We start from the raw sequence: 26,947 nt of genomic DNA on the forward strand, positions 1-26,947 counted from the left end.
ATGTAACAATGAAGCTTTACTATGGTCATGGCTCTGACACATTTTTGGCATCCTTGCTGACATGCAAACAGCCTGTATTGTAGCATCACAAAAATCTACTGACTTTGTTTCATGGCTCTACAAAATTTTATTTGCATAGAAATCTCAGAGGCAGATCCTCAAATGACCTCAAGCTTATGATATGCAATTACTAGGCTCAGTCCACAGGCCACCATGGTTTCCTCTCCCTAGATTTCAAGAACTGTTTGCTGAACAATGGCAAAACTTTTTGTCCACCCTCAACACACCATAAAACCAGTTCCACCAGTTCTCCTTTTCTCTAAGACCCTCCACCACCCTCTCTTTGTTCATAATACAATCCTAGAGTGTACCAGCCAAGTACTTGCTTAATACCACCCTTGATCACACCCCAGAACTCAGCTGCACCTGAAAGAAATGCAGTGCAATCAAATGAAAGGGAAAGTTAAATAAAAGCCAAGGCAGTCACAGCTGCAGATCTCATTGTCTTCTCTGCCCTGTGAGAACCTGGATTGAACTTACACTGGGGACAACAGGTAAAAAAACTTTGAGTCCTTTTTATGCCTGATTTTAACAACTACTCAGCTCAGTGATATGGTACATTGTCCCCAGAAGTGCCAGATCATTTAGCAGTATTGCCAAAGCCAAGGTTGTCTACAGCAGGTTATGTCTCTAAAATACTAAAGTTTCTGTTCTAACTCAGAGTATCAGAGAAGCAGGACTGGCCTTGTATCCCAAAGTTCACTTGATGAGATGGATCACAAATCCATCTTTTTGTCTCTGGTTTTGTTGGTTTTTTTTCCTCTTTTGTGGTTACCCACAACTCAAGTACAGGCTTCCATTGAAACTTCTTTCCTGTCATGACCAGAGCATGTCTGCCTTTCTGGGGACTTGACTGCCACAGCTCAGGGCCAACACTGATAGCACAGCCCTGTGTCTTCAGGCAGCCTAAGCAGAGACCTGGCTCTCTTTTTTTGGAAGATACTTTTAAGGTCAGGCTCTCACTCTTGGTATCTGCCTGGCCCTGTACTCCACTGATAAAACCCTGCACCCTCACCTAGGCTTGACCTCACTATGGACCTGCCTGGTGATCACTGGGCCACAGCTTGACCCTGATTACTGTGCCCCAGAAGTGATCCTAATCCTGATTTAATGCCTGCAGCATCACTGTAGACTTGTCAGGCAGTCCCTGGGCTGGGGCTGCCCTGGGCTGCCCTCACTTGCTCAGGTGCAGTAGGACTGATACCTTCTAGGTACAGCCACTGCTCTGCTGTCTTCCTGAGCCCCCATCTTTCTTTCTTTTGCAGAGCAATCCACACTTGCTGCTTCCCAGTGCCTTTCAGGTAGGACTGGTTTTCTCAGTTTCTCAGTTTAAAATAAGAACATTTTGATTTGCCAATCTACACGTGCCAGACATGGAGAGGAAGGACAAGTTTTGGGGTTTTCTTTAAGTGTTGCACTGAAGTGCTGATGCTTTCAAAGCACTCTGCATGCTGAAAGCATTGTGTGAGCATCATATTGTTCCCAGGAATTGCAATGAGTGTGCTGGCATGGGCCAGGCAGAGTCAGAGATCAGCAGGGAATCTCCTGGTCTCACAACACTGATCCCAGTCTCCAGTTTGCATTCATTCTTTGAGGGGGAGTGACTGACCCAAAGGAAGAACAAGAGTAGGTATTGAAAAGACACTTTTAAAGCAGGTTCTGTGGAACCTTTGGAACATGTTTGGTTGCAGAAGTAAAGCAAAACCAGAATATTCACCAGTGTCAAGGTGAGCTTTCCTTGGAAGGTGAGCTTTCCTTTTTCCCTGGAGCTTTCCTTGGGGAACACACTAAGTAATAAGCCTTTCATATTAAAGGAATATCACTAAAAGACAAATTGTTTTTATAAGTCTAATGTGGTGGTGTGTTTTGTAATAAAACCACCTAACACTAGGACACTAAATATCTGATATAAATGAAGAGCCATCCAGCAAGCATTCACCAAAATTAGAGCACTAAGATTTTTGCCAGTAAAATGTTCAAAAATTTAAAACCATGAATAAGTAAACACTATTTGGAAGCAACCAGTATAGTGGTGTCATTTCATGGAGGTATTTTTAAAATCTATTTTATTTCTCTTTAAATATTCTCCATTTCCTCTGCTAATTTAGCTTATATAAGAGGGAGATCTGTCTCCTTTTCTCTCCTTTCTTTCCTAGTTCTGACTTTTCTGCCTTAGATTTTTTTCCATGCATCATTCTTTCCTTCCTCTGAGGCCTGATCCAAAGCAGACTTGTGTTTGCAGAGCAGGAATCAGAAGTTACAGTAACTTCGTGTGGCTGGTAAGTGAGCCTGCAGTAATTGCAGCCCCAGGATACAAGGTCAGCACCCAAGGCATCGTGCTTCTGGAGCTGTGTTGAAGTGCTGTCCAGACAATAATGCTCTGGCTTGCTATTCCCTGGATAGAAGCTTTAACCATCCCTGTTTCAGTGACAGCAAAGTTTTTTATCACACAGCTCTGCTCTAAGACACAGAGAGAGCTCGAGATGGTGGTGGTGTGGTGGCTGGGGAGTGGAAGGTAAAATTAACAAGCAGGAGAGAACTGAAGCCTCCACAGCTTGATGTCAAGAAGCTTTCTCTATCTGAAGAAACTTTGGTCCCATACAGTGATGAAACTATTTTGAGGAAGGGATCTTCCTCACAGTGATACCAGTTCAAGCTTACCAGTACAGAATACACCATAGGGCACCATCCTGATCCTGCTTTTAGGTAAAATATGCTGTAGAAATAGATGAGATCTGTGTAATAGTAAAGGCCTGGCAAGGAAAAAATTAAGTAGAATTTGGTGGTAATATTAAATACATGATAAATATCTAGTGACTGTCTTCCTGGGAGCTTTTTTTTGCTGAGAGCTCTAAGAGGGGGGCTTGTTTCCTAATTCCAAAGGGCATCAGACAATACACTGTGCTGAGAGACTGCAGGACAGATTGCAGAGTAATTCTTAGCACTTAATACCTGGGGATTCCCAAAAGCAGTTTTCTCCTAGGATCACATTTCTTTGATCCTTGGATTATTAATTATAGATAGTCTTGTACAGAACAAGGCACTACTGCTCTATTCCTCAAAAAGTGACTCATTTAAAAGGGACAAGCATCTTAATTAGAGTTTAAGCTGTGGTGTCTCTTCAAGACACTTTGATATTGATTTGGCCATGGAAGCCTACTGTAACAAATATTATTTCAATAATATTCAAGGGAGTTTGTAGGCAAAACAGTAAGACAGCACCAAAATGTCTGTCATTCAGCTTGCCACACCAGTCAGGGTATCACCATCTAGTGCAGCATTTAGACTGGATTACAGCCTATAGCTCAGTAGTGGTTGCACTGATGGGAAGCCCTCTTCTTTGTGCCATTTTTCTTAACTGGATCCAGCCTGTGCTTCACAAAAGGATCTCAGGGAGATGCACTTAAAGCTCACTTTGCTCTCCAGATAAACAGAAGCATATTGTTTCTCCCAATGATTCTTTAGGCTAATTTTGCCTAATTGGTTTTGTGTGATTGAAATTAGCCACAGAATTAACCAGACAAGCATCAGTTTGTATATATGCATACTCAGTTTACTCTTAGCATCTTCTTTATTATACATGCTAATTCATTTTTGTCATCCACAAATTACATTCATTGACCAAGAATTCTTCAGGTAAGATGCAGACTGTATGCATGAAAACATAAAATAGTTTTTAAATGTAACTTTTGTATTGCCTAAGTATTCTTGTAAGCACCAAGAATCTGAATTAGGATCAAAACTGCATATATACAGGGATTTTTTTTTCTGGAAAAAACAACAATAGCAACATAAAAAAAAACCCCAAACAAAAACAACCAACAAGCCTAAAAACAGGTGACTCTGCCAAACCCCTGCATGGGTCCTGATAATTTCCAGGCAGTAACACTCTTTCTAGGCTACTCTCTTCTAAGCTGTGAGCCATCAAAACAAAATTCTATTTTGTTACTAGCGAATGGAAGTAATGTGCCATCTAACTTGTGATACTCGTCCTCCTCTGCCCCCTTTCTTTCCTGGTTGAGATACCAAAAGGATCCCCATTTGAACAGCATGCTTAGGAGTAAGTGTAGCTGAAGAGTTCCTGGAATCAGCATTTTCCAGTAATCCAGCTTGTCCTGGTCCCTGGGTATAGGATCTATTACCTCATGTAAAGGATCTGAGCTCATGGCAGTAACAGAGGTTGTCACCTAGGAACACCTGAATTTCAGGTACAGAATCCGTAAATGCCAATTGACTTTGTTGAGATGGTTTTTGCTGGGCTCAAGTTTTTACAAAGCAGTTTTTATTAAAAGCTCCCTAGGAATATGGTTTTGAAAAAGTAATACCTTGTTTTCACTAGTCTCTAATTCTTCACAGTTTCTTAACAATTCTCATAATTCTTTTCCCTTTTCTTCCCTGGATTGTCATGGCTGTTTGCTGCAGTGATTGAGTTTTCATGACTGTCAGAACAATGTCAGAACAACGTGAAGACAGTGTCAGGGCAAATACAGAAGGGTGACAGTGTGAAGGAGGGAAAGAGAAAAGAGCTGTCAGAACTCAGAGTGCTCTGTAGAGAAAACATTCCAATGATGAAACCATTGTCACCATGCACTGGGAGAGAGAGGATGGAGATGGTTACTGCACTATGAACATGTCTGGGTGATAACTTGGAGTTAAAGAAGGACTTAAAAAAGCACTTTGCAAGGTTGCCTTTCCTCCTAAATTCTTGTTCCCTGTTATCTTCTAGATATGTTAGAGTCCCTACTTACCCTATCAATAAGGCACCATTCTGATTTAAGTTTCTGGTACATTCATTTTTAACAAGCACACTTTCTCAGAAGTCAAAGAATAGGGATTCAAAAGTATTTATTTTTTCTCTTTCTAAAAAGTATAGCTCAGCGTGGAAAGATATGCTATTGCCTATTTACAGGAGGATGGAGGGTATTCCAACTTGATGCAATTCTAGAACTTGATGTTCTTGGGTGTCAGGAACCACAACATCTGCTTGTGGCAACAGTTTTGAGTGGGATCAAATTGCAGTCAGAGTTCTTCACTGCATGGTGCTGAGTGTCCATGTCAGTGCAGAATTAAGATGCATCCTTCATTCACTCCCACAGTTCACAATATTGTCTGAAACATCCCTGGAAAACACACATTCTCACAAGGGTAAACAAGGGGCAGTTTTACAGCTCACAGGGGACTAAACTCTGGCACCAAAGCTCTGTCCAACAGTGCTTCTGCTGCTCACCTTTAGAGCAGTTTTCAGGATTTCAGATTAAGAACTGGTCTGGTAGTGAGTCTGTGATTGTGATCTTTGTGCATGTGTTCTGTGCTTTCCTCCTGAGCCTTAGAAGTGGTGAGAATTAAGGCTTTTCTTACTATTTCTGTCCTGCTTCTGCACATCAAGATAGATGTAAGAGGGTTTAGATGGGCATTAGTCAGTATCATTTCCATTCTGGAAAAATAAACCCCCTATTATTAGTAGCTTCCAAATCACTTAGTAAATACTACCAAAGAGGCTTAAAAATTAATTAACTACTAAATTGTTTCAAGGGAATAATGTATCATAAACTCCTCAAAATACTTCGCTGCTTGTATTTTCAGATACAAGAATTAGATGTCAACATTTTTTAATTAAAAAGGTCATATTTTCAAAATACTCTATTTGCTTATTATAATTTGTTCTAATGAAGTAGGTTGAATAGTTAACAAATTTTCTTGTTGCCTATGAAATAACTGAAAATAACAATAGAAATACCAACAATAGTATGTTGGAATAACTCCATTGTTATTCTGTTCCTGTATTATGTCTATTTGCAATTTATGACAACATTAAATATAAAATCATCTAACCTAGGGTGACTTTTCTAGATGAACTGCAAATTTTATCCATAGTCACAGCAGCAATGCTCTAAGCTGTTTAAACTGATTGTAGCCTAAGTTATGTATTGCTGAGGGCTCACTTTTCCCCTTGCCCAGTCAAGTTTTCTTAACCTGAAAATAGTCTGCCATTTTGAATTGAGCATCAGCTGGAGAAGAATGTGTTTCTTGCCCGAGGCTCAGATGCCTCCTCCCATTAGTGTTTACACCTCTGCCATCATGTACCTCTAGTAACCACTGAATCTCACTCCTCCTCACAAAGGATAGGAAGTTAGTGACTACAAAGAGTGTATTTGTCCCTTCCTAAAATAAGGCTAAGATTTATCAAATAAAAGAAGTGATACATTATAAGGAAATCCTTATAGTCAGCAACAGAAATTGCAGCTCCAAGGACTGCCAAAATTTGTTGTGAGAATGAATGAAGACTTAATCATTTTATCTTTCTAAAGTGAGAACAAAAAATATTTGCTATGTTACTGATCTCAGGCTCAAGAAAAATCTAGAGAAGTGTGTCCCCTCCCCCCAATATATCCAACATATCTTTATATGTGTGTATAGCATATGAAGTAAGAAACAGATCTAAAAATCACTGGTTCAAATGGGGAAATTATATAGATTGTATTCACAACTGTCTTATTGCAAGCAAAGTATTCACCCTTTTCCAGCTCAGCATTCTGACCTGTAAAATTGAGATGCTGTTTTTCTGCAGTCTGTGAGGTTCAATCTGCTTATATTTTATAAAGCATGCAATACATCTCATGAAGATAAAGCTGAAAGTATTTTTATGGAAAAAATTTCTCTGCACACAGAGAGAATCCAAAAGAAGCCTCTTCCTCCATATTTGAATTACTTGCTTTGGGCATGCTCACATTTTTAATGATAACTTTAAAGTCCTTAAAACTTTTTGAGAAAGCCTAAACTGATGATTAAACACTCACACTTGTATACGGGGTTTAGGAAGACAAATGCATTTTACAAGGTGAAATTCTGGACTGGCCTTGAACATGAAAGCAAAACCATCACTATTAGCACAGAAAAATATTCTCAACTTGAGAAGCAGAACTAATTAGAGAAGATTAACAGAAATGAGGCACATAGGAGCTGGAATAGGGCATGACCACGGTATGAAAGGCTGAATCACTGGACTTATCAAGGTCAAGATCTTAAAAACACTAGAATTTTTTTCAAGGGAATTGACAACTTTTGCAGATGTCCCTGTGGCAGCAGAACACTCACTGTAACATTCAAGTTCTGTTCTGCACATAGGAGTTTTCCCTGTGTAAAGACTGCTTGCAGCCTTAATGTCAGTAGACAGTTCTGAGCATGGGGTGTTATTCAGGACCATGTTCACATTCCTACTGCTATTCTTACTGCCTGAGGAGACAGTCACCAAGTCTATAACACAGTGGAGATTTTGGATTTTTTCAAAAAAGTTAAGCTAGTAACTGATTTTTCTATCTTATTTTTCTTTCTAATGACATCGTATAATTGAAATATACATCATATAATGAAATATACTTTGCAGCCTTTTTCCTCATACTTTGCACTTACCAATTTTTCCTGTCACCAGCCAGCTTCCCACAAACTGTAATGATCTTTTTATTACTGAAAGGTAATAAATTTTCCAGAACTGTTCGGACAGCACTTCTGATATACTCCCTGAAATGGCTTTTTTAACAGCACTGAAGCAATGAGCTCAGCTGAAATGAAAACAGTTCTCATGGAATAGTGAGGCTTGTAAGGGACTAAGGGACTTCTGGACATCCTCTAGTCCAGCTTCCTCACAACTGCATCACTAGTGCAGACATCTCAGCACCTGTTACCTCTGATACATCTACTTCTCAGAACTTTCTATAATGATTTAATAAAAATTCCTTATTTTCAGGGACCCAGTTTTACTGTAAGCATGCATAACCACATGCCTGTGATTAATAGGAGTATTGGTGCTCATCAGTGACTGCAGAAAAGAAGCAGTCACCCATGAAGAGTTGGAATTCTTCAGGCTGTTTCAGAGCCATGGCATAAAACTATGTGCAGGTTAAAAGAAATCAGGAATATCAGTCTCTCAGCTCTCTGGAAGTTTGCTGTTATGTTCATAAAAGGAAAGGGTTCCCCTGTCTGTAGGAAAGTTGGACACCATGTCCAAAACTGAGGCACAAATAAATAGCATTGGCAATTCTCTGTGTGTTTCCTCTAAAGCAACATTCTTATGCTAGCCTAAAATAAGAAATTATGCTATTCAGGGTGCAAAGTCAGTTTTGAGTGCTGCTTATCTGCTGCACAAAAATCTCTGTAAAGTGTGGTAAGTCAGGAACAGCGTGGCCAGCAGGAAGGATTCTGCCCCTGTACTCAGCGCTGGTGAGGCCACACCTCGAGTCCTGTGTCCAGTTCTGGGCCCCTCAGTTCAGGAAGGATATCGAGGTCCTGGAGCAGGTCCAAAGGAGGCAACTGGGCTGGTGAAGGGACTCGAGCACAGATCCTATGAGGAGAGGCTGAGGGAGCTGGGGCTGTTCAGCCTGGAGAAGAGGAGGCTCAGGGGAGACCTCATCACTCTCTACAACTCCCTGAAAGGAGGTTGGAGCCAGGGGGGGGTTGGTCTCTTTTCCCAGGCAACTCTCAGCAAGACAAGAGGGCACAAGAGGTCTCAAGTTGTGCCAGGGGAGGTTTAGGTTGGACATTAGAAAGAATTTCTTGACGGAGAGGTGATCAGACATTGGAATGGGCTGCCCAGTGAAGTAGTGGATTCTCCGTCCCTGGAGATATTTAAAAAGAGCCTGGATGTGGCACTCAGTGCCATGGGCTGGGAACTGCAGTGGTAGTGGATCAAGGGTTGGACTTGATGATCTCTGAGGTCCCTTCCAACCCAGCCGATTCTATGATTCTGTGATTCTATGATTCATTTACTTTTAGTAAAAATGAAGAATGTGTTTACCTCAAAGTTTAATTTAAGAGCTGGGATATAATGAGCAGAGGTCATTGTTGCCGGATCATCGAATTCCTTAATTAAGATCAAAGAATATAGTCCTGATACATCTCAAGTATCTTAAAAGGCATCATTCTCCATCGGCTAGAAAAAAAATCATCACTCTGGATTCCAGCCACTAGCTTCTCTTCATGTAAAGCAAAGCCATGCTGGTCAGGACTGGACACAGCACAGCAGCATCTTCACAAAAATGAGCGAGCTTAAAAACCTAAATTAGAATAAATAAAACTGAAGTGAAACTCTGCTGAAGGCTACTTATGGGAGAGCAAAAGTATCTACAGCATACTTCTACCTCACTGCAGCAAAACTATTCTCAGATCTTAGGTGATGGTTGGGGATGCAGGTCCTGTGTAAGCACTGGGCAGTGAGAATGCCCATAAAGATCAATGGCAACAGAAAGTGTTTCTGTGAATCTATGAATTTGTGGGGACTTCCCCAAATAATACAAAATACAGTATCTGAAGGCTATAGAAGTGATGTAGCAGAAGTAGATCTAATTTTGTTCTGCCGTGTGTGCAGAACTGAATCATGAATCTTCGTTTCTTGCCTCTTTCCATTACTTGTTAGCTCATTAAGTCAGCCTGTTTGCTGGAGAATTTTTTTTTTTTTTAAATCCAGATTCTTCAAAGATTTTCAGTGCCAGTCCTTCCTTTGTCTGTTTAATTCCATGAAATTTTGCTCCATACACCTCTCAGTCTTGGCATTTCACTACCACAACAGTGGTGGAAGTTCTGAGTTCTCTACTTGTTCTTCAGGAAGTCCTATGTTCTTTGGAAACAGCCTTTTGAAAGCATAAATAAAAACTTACTGTAGTCACTTTGCACTTTCTGAAGGAGCTCCAAAATTGGTAGATGTTGGACTAAAATGTATCAAAACTTTTATATATAGTAAAGAGAGAAAAGATAGTTGTTATATCAAGCAGGGAGCATTTTTATATGGACTGAAGCTTTCAAAATATGTCCGTTAGGAGTGAACAAAGAATTATGAATGTCAGCTGTGTTTAACATGAGAGAATGAATGACACCAAGATGGGGGGAGTGTTGATCTGCTGGAGGGGAGGAAGAAGTCACTGCAAAGGGACCTGGACAGGCTGGGTCAATGGGCTATGGCCAACCCTGTGAGGTTCAATGAGACCAAGTGCCAGGTCCTACACTTTGGCCACAATAACCCCATGCAGTGCTACAGGGGGGTGGCCCAGCAAAGAGGGACCTGGGAGTACTGGTTGACAACCAGCAGAACATGAGCCAGCAGTGTGCCTAGGTGGCCCAGAAGGCCAATGGCATCCTGGCTTGTATCTGGAATGGTGTGGCCATCAGGTCTAGGAATGCGATTCTCCCCTTGCATTGGCCTCACCTTGAGTACTGTGTCCGGGTCTGGGCCCTTCATTTCAAGAAGGATATGGAGGTGCTGGAGCAGGTCCAGAGGAGAGCAAGGAGGCTGTGAAGGGACCAGGGAGAAAGTCTTATATGGAGAGGCTGAGGGAGCTGGGGTTCTGTAACCAGGATGAGACGTGGGAGGAGGACCTTATCACTCTCTACAACTCCCTGAAGGGAGGTTGTAGTCAGGTGGGGGTTGGGTTTTTCTCCCAGGTAATGAGTGACAGGACAAGAGGGCATGGCCTGAAGCTGTGCCAGGGGAGGTTTAGGTTAGATATTAGGAAGCACTTCCTCACATCATCAGGCATTGGAATGGACTGCCCAAGGAAGTGGTGGAGTCACCATCCCTGGAGGTGTTTAAGGAAAGGTTGATGTGGCACTCAGTGCCATGGTATAGCCAGTGTGGATGTGTTAGGTCATGGGCTGCACTTGATGACCTTGGAGGTCTTTGCCAGCCTCAATGATTCTGTGAGTTTAGCTAAAAAGTCTGAATTGGTGGCTCCTACAAAATGTTGGTCAGATGTTTTCCTTATACAGTTACATTGTAGAGGTTCTTATTTGCATTCTGCTGTCATGATATAAGCAGCTCCAAATACATATACAGATGGTGATCGAAGAGGCTCTGATTATCATTCCCACAAACATAATTTTCATATTTTCCTACATGTTAAGGTAGGAATCAAAGTGAAGTTTTATTTTCAACTTTAATTTCTTTTTTCTTTTAATTTCTTTTTATATTGATCGGGGACAGGAAAAGCCTACCCAGGCCTTACACGTTTTTGTCCTGGTCAATAGGTCTGATATAATCTCTGATATTTCAGTGTCATTCTCTGCCACCTTCTCTGTCATCATGTATTTCTTTTGTTCTGTAGCCTCTGTCTTACAAGACTGGTGTCTTCTTTCTGCACCTTACCCATGAAACTATTGAGGGAAGGCAAGGGATACTGGAGAAGAGCAGGTACAGTAGGTATTCTTTACACTGTCAGACCTCAGCTGTGGTTTTGCCATTCTTGAAGCTCTGGAGTCTGCAGACTCAAAGATGAACTACATAACATGTGCTTGTATCTTGGTCATTGCAATTGAATTGCATCTCAATGTGCCCCATAATTAACATAATTCTCCATTCCAGTTTACTCTCCCATCCCACCAAAAGGGGATCACTAACAGAGTGTGGTGGTATATTTAGCATTCCCTGCTGGCATTTGAGAGAGGGACCCTGGAAAGGTTCCTGTATAAATTAGAAGGTATAGATAAGTGGATGCAGACAGAACACCTTTTTGCATGCTTTGAGCCAGCCCTGATTTGCCATTTTTCTGTACCAGCATGGCACAGTGCCTGATCTGACATGCTCTGCCTCTCAACACATTATTGGCTTCAGCATGATGCTAACATTCCCACACCAGTTCTGCACCAGAGGTGGCTGATGTCCAGCAGCAGCACAGCAACATGTATTAGTTCAGACACACTCTCAGGGGATTTTTCCAGCTGTTAGGGGGCTGGGGAGTTACACTTCAGACTTTTTGCTGACTACAGAGCTTGGTCTCTTCTTTGTGTGGACACTTGACTACATTCAGTTTCATGTGTGGTTAGCCAAGCAGGAGCAGTACCACCACTTTTTAAGTACCTGAAAATTGCCACAAAACTTAGCAAAACACATCTGAAGCTACTGCTGTATACTGATGTCTTTTCAAGGCTAAATTATCAGTCACAGTGAGAGTCTTGGATTCCTTGCTGGGAGTAATCCATCACTGTGTGTTACTTAAATTGCAGTTGCTTGGATCCTTGCAGACTGATGACTGTCTATCTTTGTATGTCCTTGCTTTGGCTTCCTGTCATATTCTGTTGCGTTCAAAGTCCTCTGGCTCACATTCAAAGGGAGGACGAAATGTGTCACAGTCAAGCTCAGAGCTTGGGCCCTCCCTGTGGAACAGAGAACTACCAAATTGCTCTCTCCCATCCCTCCTGGAAACCGCAACAAGGAAGAAGAGGGAAAAAAGTGACCAATGTCTGCTGCCTCTCATGTGCTGGCAGTGTGAATGGGAAATACGATGGCCCTGTGTTTACTTGCTTCAGAGGGCTCTGGTTGTCCTGCAATACAGAAACATAGTGGTACCTCTCAGAAACTGCCTGCAAGGGAAATGTCAGGCCACTGTGTCCATGGTCTGTCCTTAGGTTGGGGTATGCAGGTTGGTTTGTTCACCCACAGTCTTGATCTCAGTCACTGGGATAGAGGGCACTTTGAAGGGAGACTCCCTGACTAATGCAATTACAGATGCTTCATCTATCTCATAACTCAAGGAAAGGTTAAGGAAACCAGATTCCAGTATGCTAAGCCTTGGGCAGGCAAGCAAGAGCAGTAAAAAAGCAGCAAGGAGTTTCTCCCCTGAGCATCCACCCAGGCCACAATTACTCAAGCACTGCACTCCCCAGCACAGAAGGATGCACCAGGCAAGTGCCCTGAGCCTGACTTGCCGAGCGGGGACACGCTGCAGCGGGTTAGCAGCCCATGCCCCTTCTCTACCCACAGAAATATTTAGCCCTAGAAGTATTTTTATTTCTGTCCCTGCTGATAAGATTGCAGGGAAGCAGAAGCTGCCCTAACCCTGAAATTGTAGCAGCCTTGCTCTGTTGATGCCTGGAGAGGAGGGAGATTTACTCAGCCTGGAGGAGTCCTTTAGAGCGCCAGTGGCAGTGACACGGTGAGTGTCACCGCGGCTCGGGCTGCTCCCAGAGAAGCCTTGTCAGCTGGAGTATCTGTCAAAAGATGGAAGCAAGTTGCTGGTTTGACCCATTTTGTGGGTGAATAAAAAATGATCAATATAGAGTAAACATAAGAATCTCACAGGAAAAAGGTTTATCCAGGTCAGGGTTTTTCTGCTATTTGCTGGTGTGAAAAGGCTTCCGTACAATATGGTAGTGGGAAAGGTTGAGGAAACAGAAAAGTACAGTAAGAACTGGTGTAGTGAAATGAGGCAACCAGGTGCCACTAATTGCCAGGTAGTGGGCATGAGCTTGTGTTAAACCCACCTGTGCCTGATTAGGGCGGGCCCCTACTGCGCATGAGCAGGATTAGGGGGCCAATAAAAGGTGAAACTTGAAGCAGAGACTCATCTCACGCCTGAGCAAGCCAGCAGAGAGATCAGCTCCTTCTAGGAGCACCATGCTCAAACCCACGGCCTCGGCATTGCTCAGGGTTGTCTGTAGATATACCACGCGCTAGCCGGCTGCGCCACTCAAGCCTCACCCTACTGGTGATGAGCTCGAGTGGCGCAACCAAGTTAGTGCGGTGCTGAGGCAAAGCTCCAGTGGTGCAATCAGGTTAGCGTGGTGCTCCTAGAAGGGCCGTGTTAACCTTGACCTCCTCCACTTCTGCAGCAGCAGACTTCATCATTAATTTAATGAAGTAGATTAATACAATATTATATTAATTAATTACAATACTGTCCCAATAGAACAGTCTCTTTAAGTAAGGTAGGAAATCAATAACCTAAAGTAAATAGTTACACCAAATTTTATTTTGATACTGGTAATCACAAATGGCTAAGAAATTGACACAAATGGTCACAAATTGGTCACAAATGGTCAAGAAATTGAATCAATTTTCTGAAGTCTAGGCATTCAGAAGTTACTGTACAAAGTGTTCCTTACATAAGTCATTATGGGAATAACCACTTGAGCAGACCAGTACAGTCTTTGTGGCCAGGTAATGTGGCTGTAAGAATTCAGCATTTCTTTCAGATCATATATTTTTAAGTGTAAGAAGCCACAGCGATTCTGAAAACAGGTGTTGCATTTGTACTTTAAGACTGGAAGAAAAATCTTTGTATCTGGCCAAACTTGAAGAAAACCTGACGTGTTCCTTGCAAAAACAGAAGGCAAATTTATCCATTCACTCATTTCACTACAAACTGGTGAAACAAGTCAGTCTCTAAAACCAACAAATTAATCTGCAGTATCAATTTAGAAAATAATAGGTGTCATCTACTTGCTGACACCTGCCTGTGACTCTGGGTGAGTCAATTAGGCTTAAAGGCTTCCCTTAGAAAACATAAATATCAGGCCACAGAAAGCAAAGGCAGTAATCAAGGTTGCCCAGAGATTGAAGCATTGTCTAAATGATTTTCTTAATGCTGAGATGTGAATTATTAAACCCCCCCCCCAAAAAATGTAAAAGTATCCTTGAGAGGTCTTTGTCTGTAAACCTGCACAGGCAGTATCAAAGGCATTTATATTGCTGTTTATCTAATTTAGTTATTAGAGGGAATGCACTAAATATCAGGAGTTAAGGAAAATGGACTAATGCATATCTTTTTTTTGCTTGGTAGTTGGTAGGATATATATATATGTTTTTTACACCTTAATGTCTTATAAATGAGTGATTTTTATTGCCGTAAAAAAACAAAATTTTAAATTTCTCTGAGATGAAGTATCAGTGCAGACTCCTAGAACAAAGTTTATTTGTTGTAATATGTTCAGAAAGGCCACTTATCAGGAAGTTCCTGGGAAACCATTTTACTTGTTTTGGTGCAGTAGGTTCCAGTCTTGCACTGATTTTTTTATATGGAGTGAGAAGCTGGCTGTAAAATTAGGCTCCAGCAGGCAATCCATGCTTTCCATTCCTTTCCAGGCTTTCTGACCATGAAATTATACTATTAATAATCCAGTCATTAATGGTCTTTTCTTGCATCGTACCGATAATCAAATATATTCAAATTTCAAGTAAAAAGATAAGTGATTTGACTCTAAAACCTTGAAATCCAACTACATGGGAGTACTCTCTATCCCCACTGAGCACCCTCAATAGCCAAAGAGCTTATTTAAAGCCTAGGGTACCAAAAAAAAAAAAAAAAAAAAAAAAGATACTAGGTACTTGATATCCCAAAAAGTGAGAGGGAACTATAGCTGAAATTAAGGCAACAATTTTATCATTAATGACACAACCAGGTCTGGGTTCAGCACTGCCTTTGTTTTGAACAGCAAATCCCCAGCTGTGATGCAGGAAGGAAGGGAGCCATCTGCTTGCCCAGCCCAGGAGCTGTGTCTGAGCTGCCCGGGGGCCTCGGTGTCACCACAGCCCTTGGGTGACAAAGCTTGGGGCAGGAATGGACCTCTGCTTCTCTGGGGCTCCATTGCCTGAGAGCTTCACAGATCCCCCCCAAGGTGATGCTGCCTGCCCTTCATCTGTGTAACACCAGCTGGGAAATAGCAGCCTGGACAATCTCTGGCAGATACTTATCTAACCTGTTCATTAAAAAGTTCTGATATAGAGCTTTAATTATCCTTCAACTGGGAAAATTCACTCAGATCTTCCCTGCAGCATCTGAAATCTATGATTTTGCAGAGCCTGCTCTTCCAAAGGTCATGGGGAGAAACTGATCTCATCTTCCTTGATTGCTATTCTCTGTTGTGTAGGTAAGGCTGTAATCATGTCCTCCCTCAGGCTTCTCTTCCAGTGACCCTTTCTAGCAGGGAGCATCTTTCTAAATGCCTTCCTATTTTTGCTGTCCCTTTTCAGCATTTTCCTAATTGCTTATCTCTTGCTCACAGCAGCACTAAAAAATTGCATATAGCAAGTACTGAATAGTGGATCGATTACTTTTCTGTGTCTTACATGTCGTTTTCCTTTCCACACATAACAGTAAAATATTTACCTTTCCAGATAGCTTTTCAATAGGAAAAGATTCAATTTGGCCATCAGGATTTTAGCATGCTCTAAAATGTGTTACTTTTTCTGAGTTTAGTCTTGCAGAGAAGAAAAAGGTGTGGGGAGTTGCACTGGGACAGGAGTCCCCCAGTGTCCTAGGTTCATCAAAATTAATGGGGGAAAACCTGTAGGTAGATAGATGTAGATGATATAGATATAGAGGTAAACTTTGGGAGGAGATACCTTTGAAAGTTTTATGCATATAATAAAACATGAGGTTTATGTCTGCTTGTATAACACACTTAAATGTTCCAGCACCAGTTTCTCCAGTACATTATCACTGATGCTGCACAGTGTTTGTTTCAGGAATCATGCAAGGTCTGTGCTGCTGGTTGAGCATGAGTGATAAACACCCTTTTGCCCAAACTCCTTTCTTTCCTAATACATCATTAGTCACAACCAGCACCTGCTTACAGAGATTGATTGGTGTCCTTGCTCCAGAATTCCCTTTTCCTTCCCTGGTTGTGAGTACATCACTCAGTGTTTTATCCTGTATTGCCAAAATTAATGTCACCTGAGGGCTGAATTTTCAAAGGTGCTGTTCTCTTGCATTGTAATTTCTGGATGACCAATGCAGGACATGGGGAAACATTTAACCTCCAGAGGTTCTCAGTGTCAACAGTTCCCATTTTATGAAGCACAGAGCAGTTGCTTGTCACCTGGCAGTCTCACTTTGCCATTGGAATGGTGGAATGCTGCCTTAAGGTGCAGCACCTTAAGGATGCCTCTTGAAAATTTGAATTGAAAGGTTCAAATACAGGTGGGATTGGGATGCTCTAAATGTCACTTCTATGCAAATGGATCCATCTTGTAGATGGTACATTATTGTTTTAAAATCATAGGGTTACTACTTTACGTTCTTGGGATTTTCCTTAATTCCAGAGATGAAGATGTTATCCATAATAAAACAGTTAAGTGAAAGCAAACAACACCAAAAACCCCCAAAACAAAACACATCCTTACAAGCGGGTCTAGAAGCTGTTGCTTTAAACTCCCTTAAGATTCTATGAAACCTCTTAAAGAGATTTTATTTTTCATATGATATAGATGCAATGTCAGACAGCTAGGACAGAAAGCAAGCTGCAGGGCTCCTGCTGCCTGTCAGACAGTGGTGACTGCAGCTCTGACAGGGCCCCTGCCCCCCAATGGGCTAATGAGGCTCTGCTAGGGACTCATCAAATGTGCAGCCGAACAATACGGAGCCAGCAAGCTGCTTGCAGCATCTGAGTGTGCACAAGGGATGAGCAGGATGAGCAAACTCACAAATCTCTTTGTAAGTAGAGCTTTATTCCTAACACAGTAATTAAGCAGTAATTGGAAGCTGTGGGAGTAATGGGAACAGTTTCAGGGAATTAAAAGATCTTGTCCATGGGGAAAAGCTGCGTAGTGCTAACATCTCAGAGGGACGGAAAAGGGGTGCAAGTAAAGCTCAGATATTTTGCTCACGTTATCAGCAATCCCAAATTAAATCCCATTCTTAATTCATGAACATTTAGAGGAACTATTATGAAGTAAATAGCAATTTTTTCTCTGAAAGGTCATGAAGTCACTAAAATATAGAAAAATTATTTTTAGATTAAAATTTTATTCTGAATTTTTGCTAGAAAAAAAAATTCCGCATCAGTGATAGATAACCCATTCTAAAACTTGTTTAAAAAAAATAGTTGTTGTATTAACATAAAAGGTTTGGAACTTGCACTTGACCCTAGACAGAATCAATTCCAAAATCGATCTATAAATACATTTATAATTTATATATTATATATAATTTCTCTTCCTTTGTTTCTTAAGCAACCCTGCCCAGAGTTACATGCTGGCAATTCCTGTTAGGCAACAATATGGCACCAATTAGTTATCAATGTTCTTCTGGGTTTGGGACATGCTTCCTGTCACCTACTGTACATAATGATTTGTGGGGCCTCCTTTTACAGAGCTGACAATCTCTGGATACCTCCCTGATTAATTTTCTGTAAGTAGTTCATTTGGTATCATTTGTTTCCACAAATTACATCCACAAAGCACTCTATAAAACCAACTTGTAATGAGGGCTTGTGTACATTACTCACAACCATGGGCACAAGGCATAAATGCATTTGCAGGTTGGTAGCACTATGTTCACATTTAGGGAATGAGGAAGACTACTTCATATATTCATATGGTTGCAGTTTTAGACAAAGGCTCAAACTGTGTTTATATGGTCCTTAGGCAAAAATAATTCATTCTATGTGGTCTGACATATTCATGTTTTGTGTTTTGGAGATTAAAAAAAATAAAATGCAGGGAATTATAAAAAAAACATACATACTGTTATATATTTTTTTTGAGCACCTATGGGTTGCAGAAACTCTTTGGTATATAAAGAGCAATAGCAATGGAAAGATAATGGGTTTATTTTATCTGATTTAATTTTACACCTATAAAATCTACCAGTGTCAGCAAAACAGGAATATCTGATAAAGAAGCACAGGATAAATAAGAATAAAAGGTACATTTTGGATGCTCTTGCCTCAAAGCTGTCCACAGTGTGAACATGAAGGCCTAAGGGCTCTCCAACGGGCTCCTTTTTTTCTCTCCCAGGAAGGACTAAACTTACAGTCCTTTTGGAAATATAACTTTGCAGGATGCAACTATTATGTTGGGTTTTACCAAGTGCATTTGAGAAGAGCACCTGTATTCTTATATCATATTGCACCAGACAGCATCATGTATCAGTTTGGGGCTCCAGCAGATTAAATTAATTACAAGTGGTCTTTCCAAAAGTGTCTTGTACAGTTGAAGTAAAAAGAAAAAAAAAACCCTAAAAAAAACCCAAACAAAAAGCCCCAACAACAACAAAACCCCCACTGTTTGTAGGAAGGCTGTGATATACAGGCTGAAATCTCTGTCACTGTATTTTTTTGTGTTAAGTATTGTTAGCAGGGACAATAAATGTAAATCCTGGCGATTCAAAAGGAACCACAAGTGACAGGTCTACATTCTTTAACACCTTAGTCTTCAGCATTACAGAAGATTTATGTGCAACCAGAAGACTTTTATTAAAGTTTACCATCTACTCAACACTTAGTGTTATACAAGAATTAGAATATCTCATAATATGTTCCAAAGTACACGAGCTATTTTACAAATAGGGGGGCAGAATTAAAGTTGAACAATTTCTTATCTCTTTTTAGTCCAACATATGCATTTTTTTCTTTTAAAATATTTTGTTTTCATGGAGCAATATTCCTGAAAAATGTTTTAATTTAATTGCAACTATTACTAAAAGACCTAGTGTCTGTATGGGACACTTCTCAATCTATGCATACTTCTGTTCACCTCTGGAAAATGGATGAGCTGATAAAAAGTTATACACAGGTATTTTTTTTTAGGAAGCCTTTGTGGCTAAATAATATTTATTTCCTAAGTTATTTAGAATAAATAATCATATGGGACACTTTAAGCAGGACCTAAGATAAGAATGCAGTAGACAAGTGCAGTGAATTGATTTTAAAAATATAATGTCTAATATAAGTTTTATAAATATCAGCAACCATCTCTGTTCTGTTTTATCCTCAGCTTTTCCATCTTGGCTTTTCTTAGCTTTAAGTAGGGAACTAGTTGTACCCAATTCTTCTGTTTCTATTTCTGTTTTATCTGTTGACAGTTATGCTTTTATTTGCATAAATTGTTAGTAGTCTCAAACAGTGTGAAAACTTTCTCAAAAGAAACTACCAATCAAGTTCATTAAATACTCTGCATCCCTAGACACAGACATTCCTGAGCCTCATTCTGGCTCCCACTGTAGCTGCTCCAGCCTGGTTTAATAATCTGTATCACATCAGTTTTCAGCAGCCACAAATCCTGAGGGGAAGAGTCCTCCCAGACTGAAAAGCCTCCTGCCTGAGACTGTCCATATGGCCATAACCCAGTGAAAACTCATCCCACATCTGAAATGTCATCTGAGCCAACTGTGCTGTGTAAAAGGCACTAAATGGCACACAGCTACTTTCCCTCCTTTGGCATCCTGCATCGAGCAGAGCTCACCCAAGGTTAAATCCAAAACTTGTGTTTAACTACTTTTTTTAACTGATTCATTGGGGGCATCTTTCTTGTTTACATTCTAGCAGTGGTTTCTTTGTGTATGATGCTTTTAATGTTACCTTTTTATTTTACAAGTACATAGCCTTTTATTATCTTTCCCAAATCTTTTATATTTTGTTCCAATTTGCCTGCCTCATATAAATATTTTTTTAACTAACACTGTTCCTGTTCCGTTTTTTTTTTAGTTAGATAGCAGACTTTTGGATTCTTTATTCTACAGTATACAGACTAAAAATTGCTTTTTGAAAGTGGGAGAACCATTTTCTCTCTTTTTTTTTTTTTTTCCCTCTTCCCCCTCCAGGATATGTCCTGTTGTGAGTTAATTTAGAAAGGACACTTCTTTGGCTTCCCTGGGTCACATCAGTACATCCCCAAAGAAGGAAACCATGTTTCTACACAATTCTGTTTTTTCCCCCCATATCTTAAAGTGGTGGAGGTTGTTTTTTGTTGTGTTTTGTTTCAGTGTGGGTTGATCCAACTGCATCTGTTTGCATTTCAGTCTTTAATTTATGTTGGGCTGTAAACTGTCCAAGTAACAATTTGAGTGATGCAGCAACAGAAGGTGACCCAGATTACACAACGCTGTGTGCTAATGCCAAGGCTTCTTGTTCAATGGCAGCTGCTCAGAGCTTTGTCTTATTGTGATTCACATTCAGCAGACACAAATCAAACAGGCTCCTCAGACATCCTGCCTGTCTTCATTTTAAACATGTTGAAGAGCTCCTGCTTTTCATAAACACATAGCAGCCTCCCCAGCTGAGGCCATTTAGCCTCCTTGCCTTGTATTTACTCACAGCCATCTGACAAAATCATCATTGTGACTTCCAATATTTTGCCTGCTTCTGTTTATGGGGAAGTTGGGAGAGTGAATGTCTCTATAAAAATAGTTGGACTTTTATATTCTCTCCTAATGGAGATGTTTAGAACACCAAATATATCACAGTTGTTTGATAGCTGATTTCTAAAGGTTGTGATTAAAAATGCTTATATAATAAAGCAATGGGAGCTATTAGAATGCATAACATAAACAGGCTTAGTAAAGGATAAATTAATCTAGATTTTAATCAGATAGGTTTAAATCTGCTGGATGAACAGTATCAAAACACAGACTTTTTAATCACGTAAAATTTTAAGAGAAGATTTTATTGCTGAACTTTTACTACATGAAGGGAAGGTATTAAACATACCTGCATTCTTCCTTTAAAAAGAAAAAAAAAAGTACAAAGATCAGGAAAACTATCATGCAATGAGTTTATACATACAACTTAGTTTCATGGACCAAATCTTTTTGGCATCTCCATCAAATTTTTAAAGCCTTCTGACAACACAAGCTTCCTGCTAGCCTTGTACCCAGAGGACACGTCAGAACAATAAGAAAAAGTTAAAATCTTACTTTTTAAATGGATGAGCAGCAAAAAACTGAGGTAGAAGAGGAGTAGAGAGTTAATTCTTGAACGAGCCATATTCATCTTGATAGGACATCCTCTGACGAGTTGTCTGTTCTCCAAGGGTCTGGTGCTGAGCCTCACAGCTTTCTCCTCAGCTCTGAAACTGAGGGAACACCCTGGGCACCCTGTCCCCTACAAGCCATCTTTGCCTGTGCCCCTCATCAGCCTCTTCCCTGCAGACCCACAGACTTGGATTCAGGAGGCAGTCGATGCCTGTTTAAGGTTTTACTTTGGCAGATCCGAGTGATTTTTCAAACCTGGTGCAGATTTGTCTGGGAGCTGGACTGGAGTCTGTCCCCGGGCGGCTGCAGCGGAGCCGTGTGCTGGTGAGCCACAGGAGCTCCTCATCTCATCTCGTCAGCTTCCAAAACACATCACACACCTCATCTTCTAATAAATCTCCTCTACGTCACACTCCTCCTGCTTCACAGTATAAACTCTTTATCTTTCTTGCAGAGCATCAGCTCACAAGCACTTTCTGCTTACTGCAGGTTTTTTTTTTTGTATCTTAACTCATTAGCTCGTGAAGTAAAAAGGCGCAACATCCCTATTCTCAAATCTTTTTTTTTTTTTTTTCCTGGTTAGATATTTGCCTTTTCTTTTCCACAGTATTTTTTCTTTTGTTTTTGTTGTTACTGTTTATACTGTTTAACTGCTTCTACCACCACTAAAAAGCAAAACAACTGGGAGCTGGGGCAGATCACCTGAGTTGCATGGGGCTGTGTTGTAAATTTGAGCTGCTGACAGGGGAGCAGTCACTTACAGACTGTCACAGAGTCAGGGGATGACATGGTGAGACTGATAAGAGCAGAGGATGGACTCCATTCCTTTCCAGCCAGCTCAGGCTTTAGATAACAGGGGCTGGTGCAAGTGCAATGAGTCTGCCCGTGCTCAGCAAAGCCTCCCCAGGTGCCATGGCAGTGCATGCTGTGGCTCTGCACGGCCCAGGCAGTGCCCGTTCCTGCCCAGAGGTGCCTTGGTGTCTAATGCCTCATCCATTGATTACAGCTTTTCTCTCGGTTATCAAAGCCTCGGCCTGGGCTAGCAGAAGGGAAAGGGAATGAGGACAGCAACAGCCCCAAGAGCTGCAAGCAGAAACTACACTCCCAGTACAACTTTTGGCCTTCTGGCACCTCAAAAACTCGGGCATATTAAGTCTGAGGGTGTGCTATGTGTAAGCTACACCACACCAATGTTTGCCAAGAGATGACTTGCCTGTTGGGAGATGTATTACCTATTTCCACCTTCTGGTCCTTGGCCCTCAGTGCTTCCCACTTGTTTTCCTTGCCACAGTGCAGAGACCAGGAATTTCCAAGCCCAGGAACAACCTTGAAAAATCTGCTTGGCCATTTCTGTATTATACTGATGCAAAACAGACAATGTGCAATAGATCAGGTTTTTGTCTCTTGTCTTCTTCAGTTCATTGGCATCCTAATCCCCAGTTCGGGAAGCCCTTGGTAGTGTGTTTAACTTTAAATGTGCTCTTAGCTGAATTAAGCACAGACTCAAAGTCAAGTGTATGCTTAAGGCATCAGGTGAGTTGCAAGCCAATTGCACCACTCGTATGCTTAAGGCATCAGGTGAATCATGAGCCACTATTGATGCCAACATTAATTTAAGAAAGTTGTTTATAATGGGTAGGAGTTTTCACATCCACTCTTTCAGCTCAGTGAACTGAATAATTTTAAATTTTTCCCTGCTGCAAGGTCTTTCCTTCTTTCCCAGCTCGTTCATGTGCAACTGCCACCCACTCCCTGATATCCATGTGGCACTTCTCAGCTCTTCTCCACCTCCCTGCCTGTCCTGGGAGCTCCATCCTGGGAGCCTCCAGCTCCTCTGAACTCCCCTGCTACACCCACAGCTCTTCAGGGGGCTTCAAAGAGCCCTGGTCTCTCCTATGGCAGAATTTCCCAGTCAAATGTCACAAATTATGAGTACTACGATGAACTGGGTTTCTAGGGGAAAGTACTTAGATAACAATAAAGGTATTTAAATGGCTAATTGGATTTTTCAGTTCTATTTTAGTCATCTCCTTTGTTTTATATGTACATTTAATGTTGTTTGGATGTTTTCCTCTCCTTGCCATCTGCCTATTTAGGCTCTGTTTGAAATTATTTAGTAAAATATGTAAGCATTATAACATGAAGAAGAAAATACTATTTTGCCATCTGGGAATTCTTCAGTTGAGCTCAATTATGCAGTTGAGCTCAGTGCTGATTGTCTGCTTTAAGTGCATTATTATTTAAGTTTGTTATTGTGTAACTTACTTAGAGGGACATTTTCCATTCTAATTTTGAACAATTTTTAAATTGTTTTTTTGTGGAATTAGCTTCCATTAACAGGAATTTGATATGTCATGTTATGGTGGTTATGAATGCTGATTAAATTAATTTCACCTTTAATAATGAAACACTAATCTAGAAGTTTAAGAAAGCATACGTCCAACAATTGTTAGAATACATTTGGTCTCAAGACCTTCAGATTTAATATATCAGTGAATTTAAGAAGAGGAGCCTTTGCAGAAATAAAGAGCCAAAATGCTTCATGAGCAAAAATTAAATTTTCAGTTCTGAGCAATATATGGTAAACCCTGCATGGAAGAAGTCTCATCTATTAAATCTGGATGCTTTTCTGCAAGTTACATGAGTATATGTGAAATCTTTGAAACAAGCTCATCACTCCTCAGCCATGAAGATACTTACCTGAGAACATATCTATAGTGTATAAACATGTGTTGGCATTTGATTTAAATAATCAGCCAAGTAACTGTGGTTATTCCAAGCCCTGTAGCAAGTGCATGAACAGCTCTTCTGAAAGTTATTAAAACGTAATTGCTTTCAGGTTAGCCAAAAGAGCTGCTTTTTCACCCTGTTTGAAACTTAGGGCTAAATGTCTCAATGCCTGGTTCAAATCTTTCCTCTGCCTCATGAGCTGTTCATATCCCAGAACTTCATGGGGAGGAAACTAAATTAACTTATCACTTCCTCAGTTCCTTGAAGACTCCTACAGGAGAGGAGTTGAATTTCTTCAGCACTGGTACTTGGTGAACATCATTTGTATGCAGGGAAACACAACTTCTGAATGTAATTTCCACACTTTCTCAGTACAGCTTAGCTCTGATGAGATTCTGCCAGGCATGTAAGTTAGAGGCTATGCCACCTTCTCAGGAAAAAGGGTTTGTGTTGCTATTTTCTTTCACTTCAAGGATGCCCTTTTCTGCTCAGGTTGCTTCTTTGCTATAATTACACTGCAAGTGGTATAGGACTCCACTAGTCAGTGCCATGTCTTCTGGAATATTTTACTGCATCTCTGACCAAGAAACTTCATTGTCTAACAACTTTTTTTCCCTGATAAAAGCACTGTTTTCAACTTTCAGATGACAGCAATACTAACTTGTTGTGTATCTTCAGCCTCTCACTGCAAGGCATGTTGTTTACTGGTTGTCTCAAGTTGCTCCAATTTGAAGTGTGATTTTTATTGATGCCATCCTGTGCCTTCTGGGTCAAATACATTTATAGGTGATTTTCTTAAGTAATTGGTACTTCTTTTTCAATCTGTAAAATGTTACAGCAGTTTTAATCTAAACTACAAATTGGAACAGTTAAATAATTCACACAAAGCGTAAAATTCCTCCAAGAGTGGAAGATGTAAATTTAAAAAGTGCTTGTTGCTGATTAACCTGAAGCTTTTATGAAATCCTTTTTGTTCACTGGCAGTGAACACACTGGTTAGCAGGTGGGTGATTTCATAGATGAGTAGAAGAGCATCTGAGCTAAAGATAATATTGCCCTGGAGAGGTTTCGGATTTGCAGAATTCTGGTGGCAGAATAAATGGTGGTCCTGGGCAGCCTGCTAAAACCAGATCTGCTCTGAGCAGGTGGTTGGAGTAGAGTGTTTTGGAGGTCCCTTCCCACCCATATGATCCTAGGATTCTCTGAATATAGCATTAGATTTCCTGCACAAATTCCAGCCTATATTAGCTCAGTCCCTGGTTTTGTATACATAATTAATCCATGCTTTTCCACACCTAAGTATTTGATTAATATCTCTAATGTCTTGTGTTACTCTGCAAATACTATTTCTTCTGAACTTCTTTTTCGTTGTTATTAGGATGTAAAAATCCTTTTTCCCTCTTTAGCTCTTGCTTTGCTCTTTTTATTCCTTCCTCAAAACAGAACATTCTCTTCCAAAAGACCCATCCAGAGCACAAGCTTCCAATTCTGCTGATTTACAGATTATAAATGTTTTTATAAAACTGAAGGGTTTTATCTGAAAATATAAAATTGTTTTGTAAGATATGCCAAGCCTATTGCTTCCTTAAATGTAATCCTTTTTTAAAAATTGTTAATTTAATTTTTTTTGCTTCCCTGTGTAGCCATTTTCCTACTAAGTATTGAGGGATTTCTACCTCCTAACCTAAAATATAAATTTAACCAAAGACTAGAAAAGTGTCAAGTTGATTCACTGTTCTGTGGTTGTTCACCAACCAATATCTGATTTTGGACATGACAGCAATGGTGGGAGTGAAAACTTAGCCTACACTTCTAGCTGTATTTTGAACTACATGAATTGCACTTGCTTGTGGTCAGGTAGTAGTTAAGGTGAACACTGCAAATTACTGTATTTCTGGCAAGGAGATTAAGCTGGGGGTTCGTTTTTTTGGTTGGTTTGGCTTTTTTGTTGTTTGTTTGTTTTTTCAGATGAAGTATCTCCTTAGTATTTTACACTTAGGTAGGCAAATCAAAGTGACTCTGTCAGGTATGACAGGATTCCCCTGAGACCTTCAGAACTCACTAGTGTGTGATTCACTAATTTTCATCTTTGATGAATTTTTGTGAAATAACATATTTGTCTTGTATTGTGTGTGGCTGATGCCACCAGGGAAGCAATTCCACTCCTAGATGAATGCTAGGGCAGACCCTGTCAATGCAGATGAAAATTTGCAATTAGTATTCTGTACCTTGCTGCTAATGAACTGTCTCATCAGGAAGTTTCTGTCTGTACCAATAATCATCCTGTGACTGTCAAGGTTACAGGAGTGCTTGACAAAATGAGGCAAATAGGTTTTTTCCAAAGCACTGATATATTAAATGCTAAATAGATTGTAAATGTAATCTTTCTTGCTGTGCCTTCCACTTCAGCAGAGTAGACCTGTTATCAGACTTAGAAATCCTCTTCTAATTCTCTTTTTTTTTCTTTCCTTCTGAGTGAGATAACTCATACAACAAGCAAAAATGTCCTAAAACTGTAAGTATTGGAATTAAATTGAAAACTCTATTTCAGAAGAGATAGTTGTATAGGCAAGCAACAGTTTAAGAGTTATTTGGAAAAGATTTAAATTAGTATATAGCCTCATTCAGTTGGTCAATACTAAGATAAAGAAGGAATTTGGACCCAAAACCTCCAATGGGCAACAGTGTAAAGGAGGAGAAAGAGC

General features: G+C 40.4%; 1 protein-coding gene across 2 annotated transcripts in view; it reads right to left on the reverse strand.

Annotated features, from left to right (window-relative positions):
* The window catches only part of CRB1 (crumbs cell polarity complex component 1), a 103,860-nt gene extending 82,048 nt beyond the window's left edge, over nt 1-21,812 (reverse strand). For both annotated transcript variants that reach the window (XM_071751046.1, XM_071751044.1), the window contains exon 1: nt 21,456-21,812. In XM_071751046.1, coding sequence (XP_071607147.1) covers nt 21,456-21,531 — 76 coding nt within the window. In that variant the 5' untranslated portion in view covers nt 21,532-21,812. The remainder of the gene's footprint in view (nt 1-21,455) is intronic.
* Nucleotides 21,813-26,947: the final 5,135 nt, after the last annotated feature.

This window comes from Heliangelus exortis, chromosome 8, assembly GCF_036169615.1.
Source record: "Heliangelus exortis chromosome 8, bHelExo1.hap1, whole genome shotgun sequence".
NCBI classification, from domain to species: Eukaryota; Metazoa; Chordata; class Aves; order Apodiformes; family Trochilidae; genus Heliangelus; species Heliangelus exortis.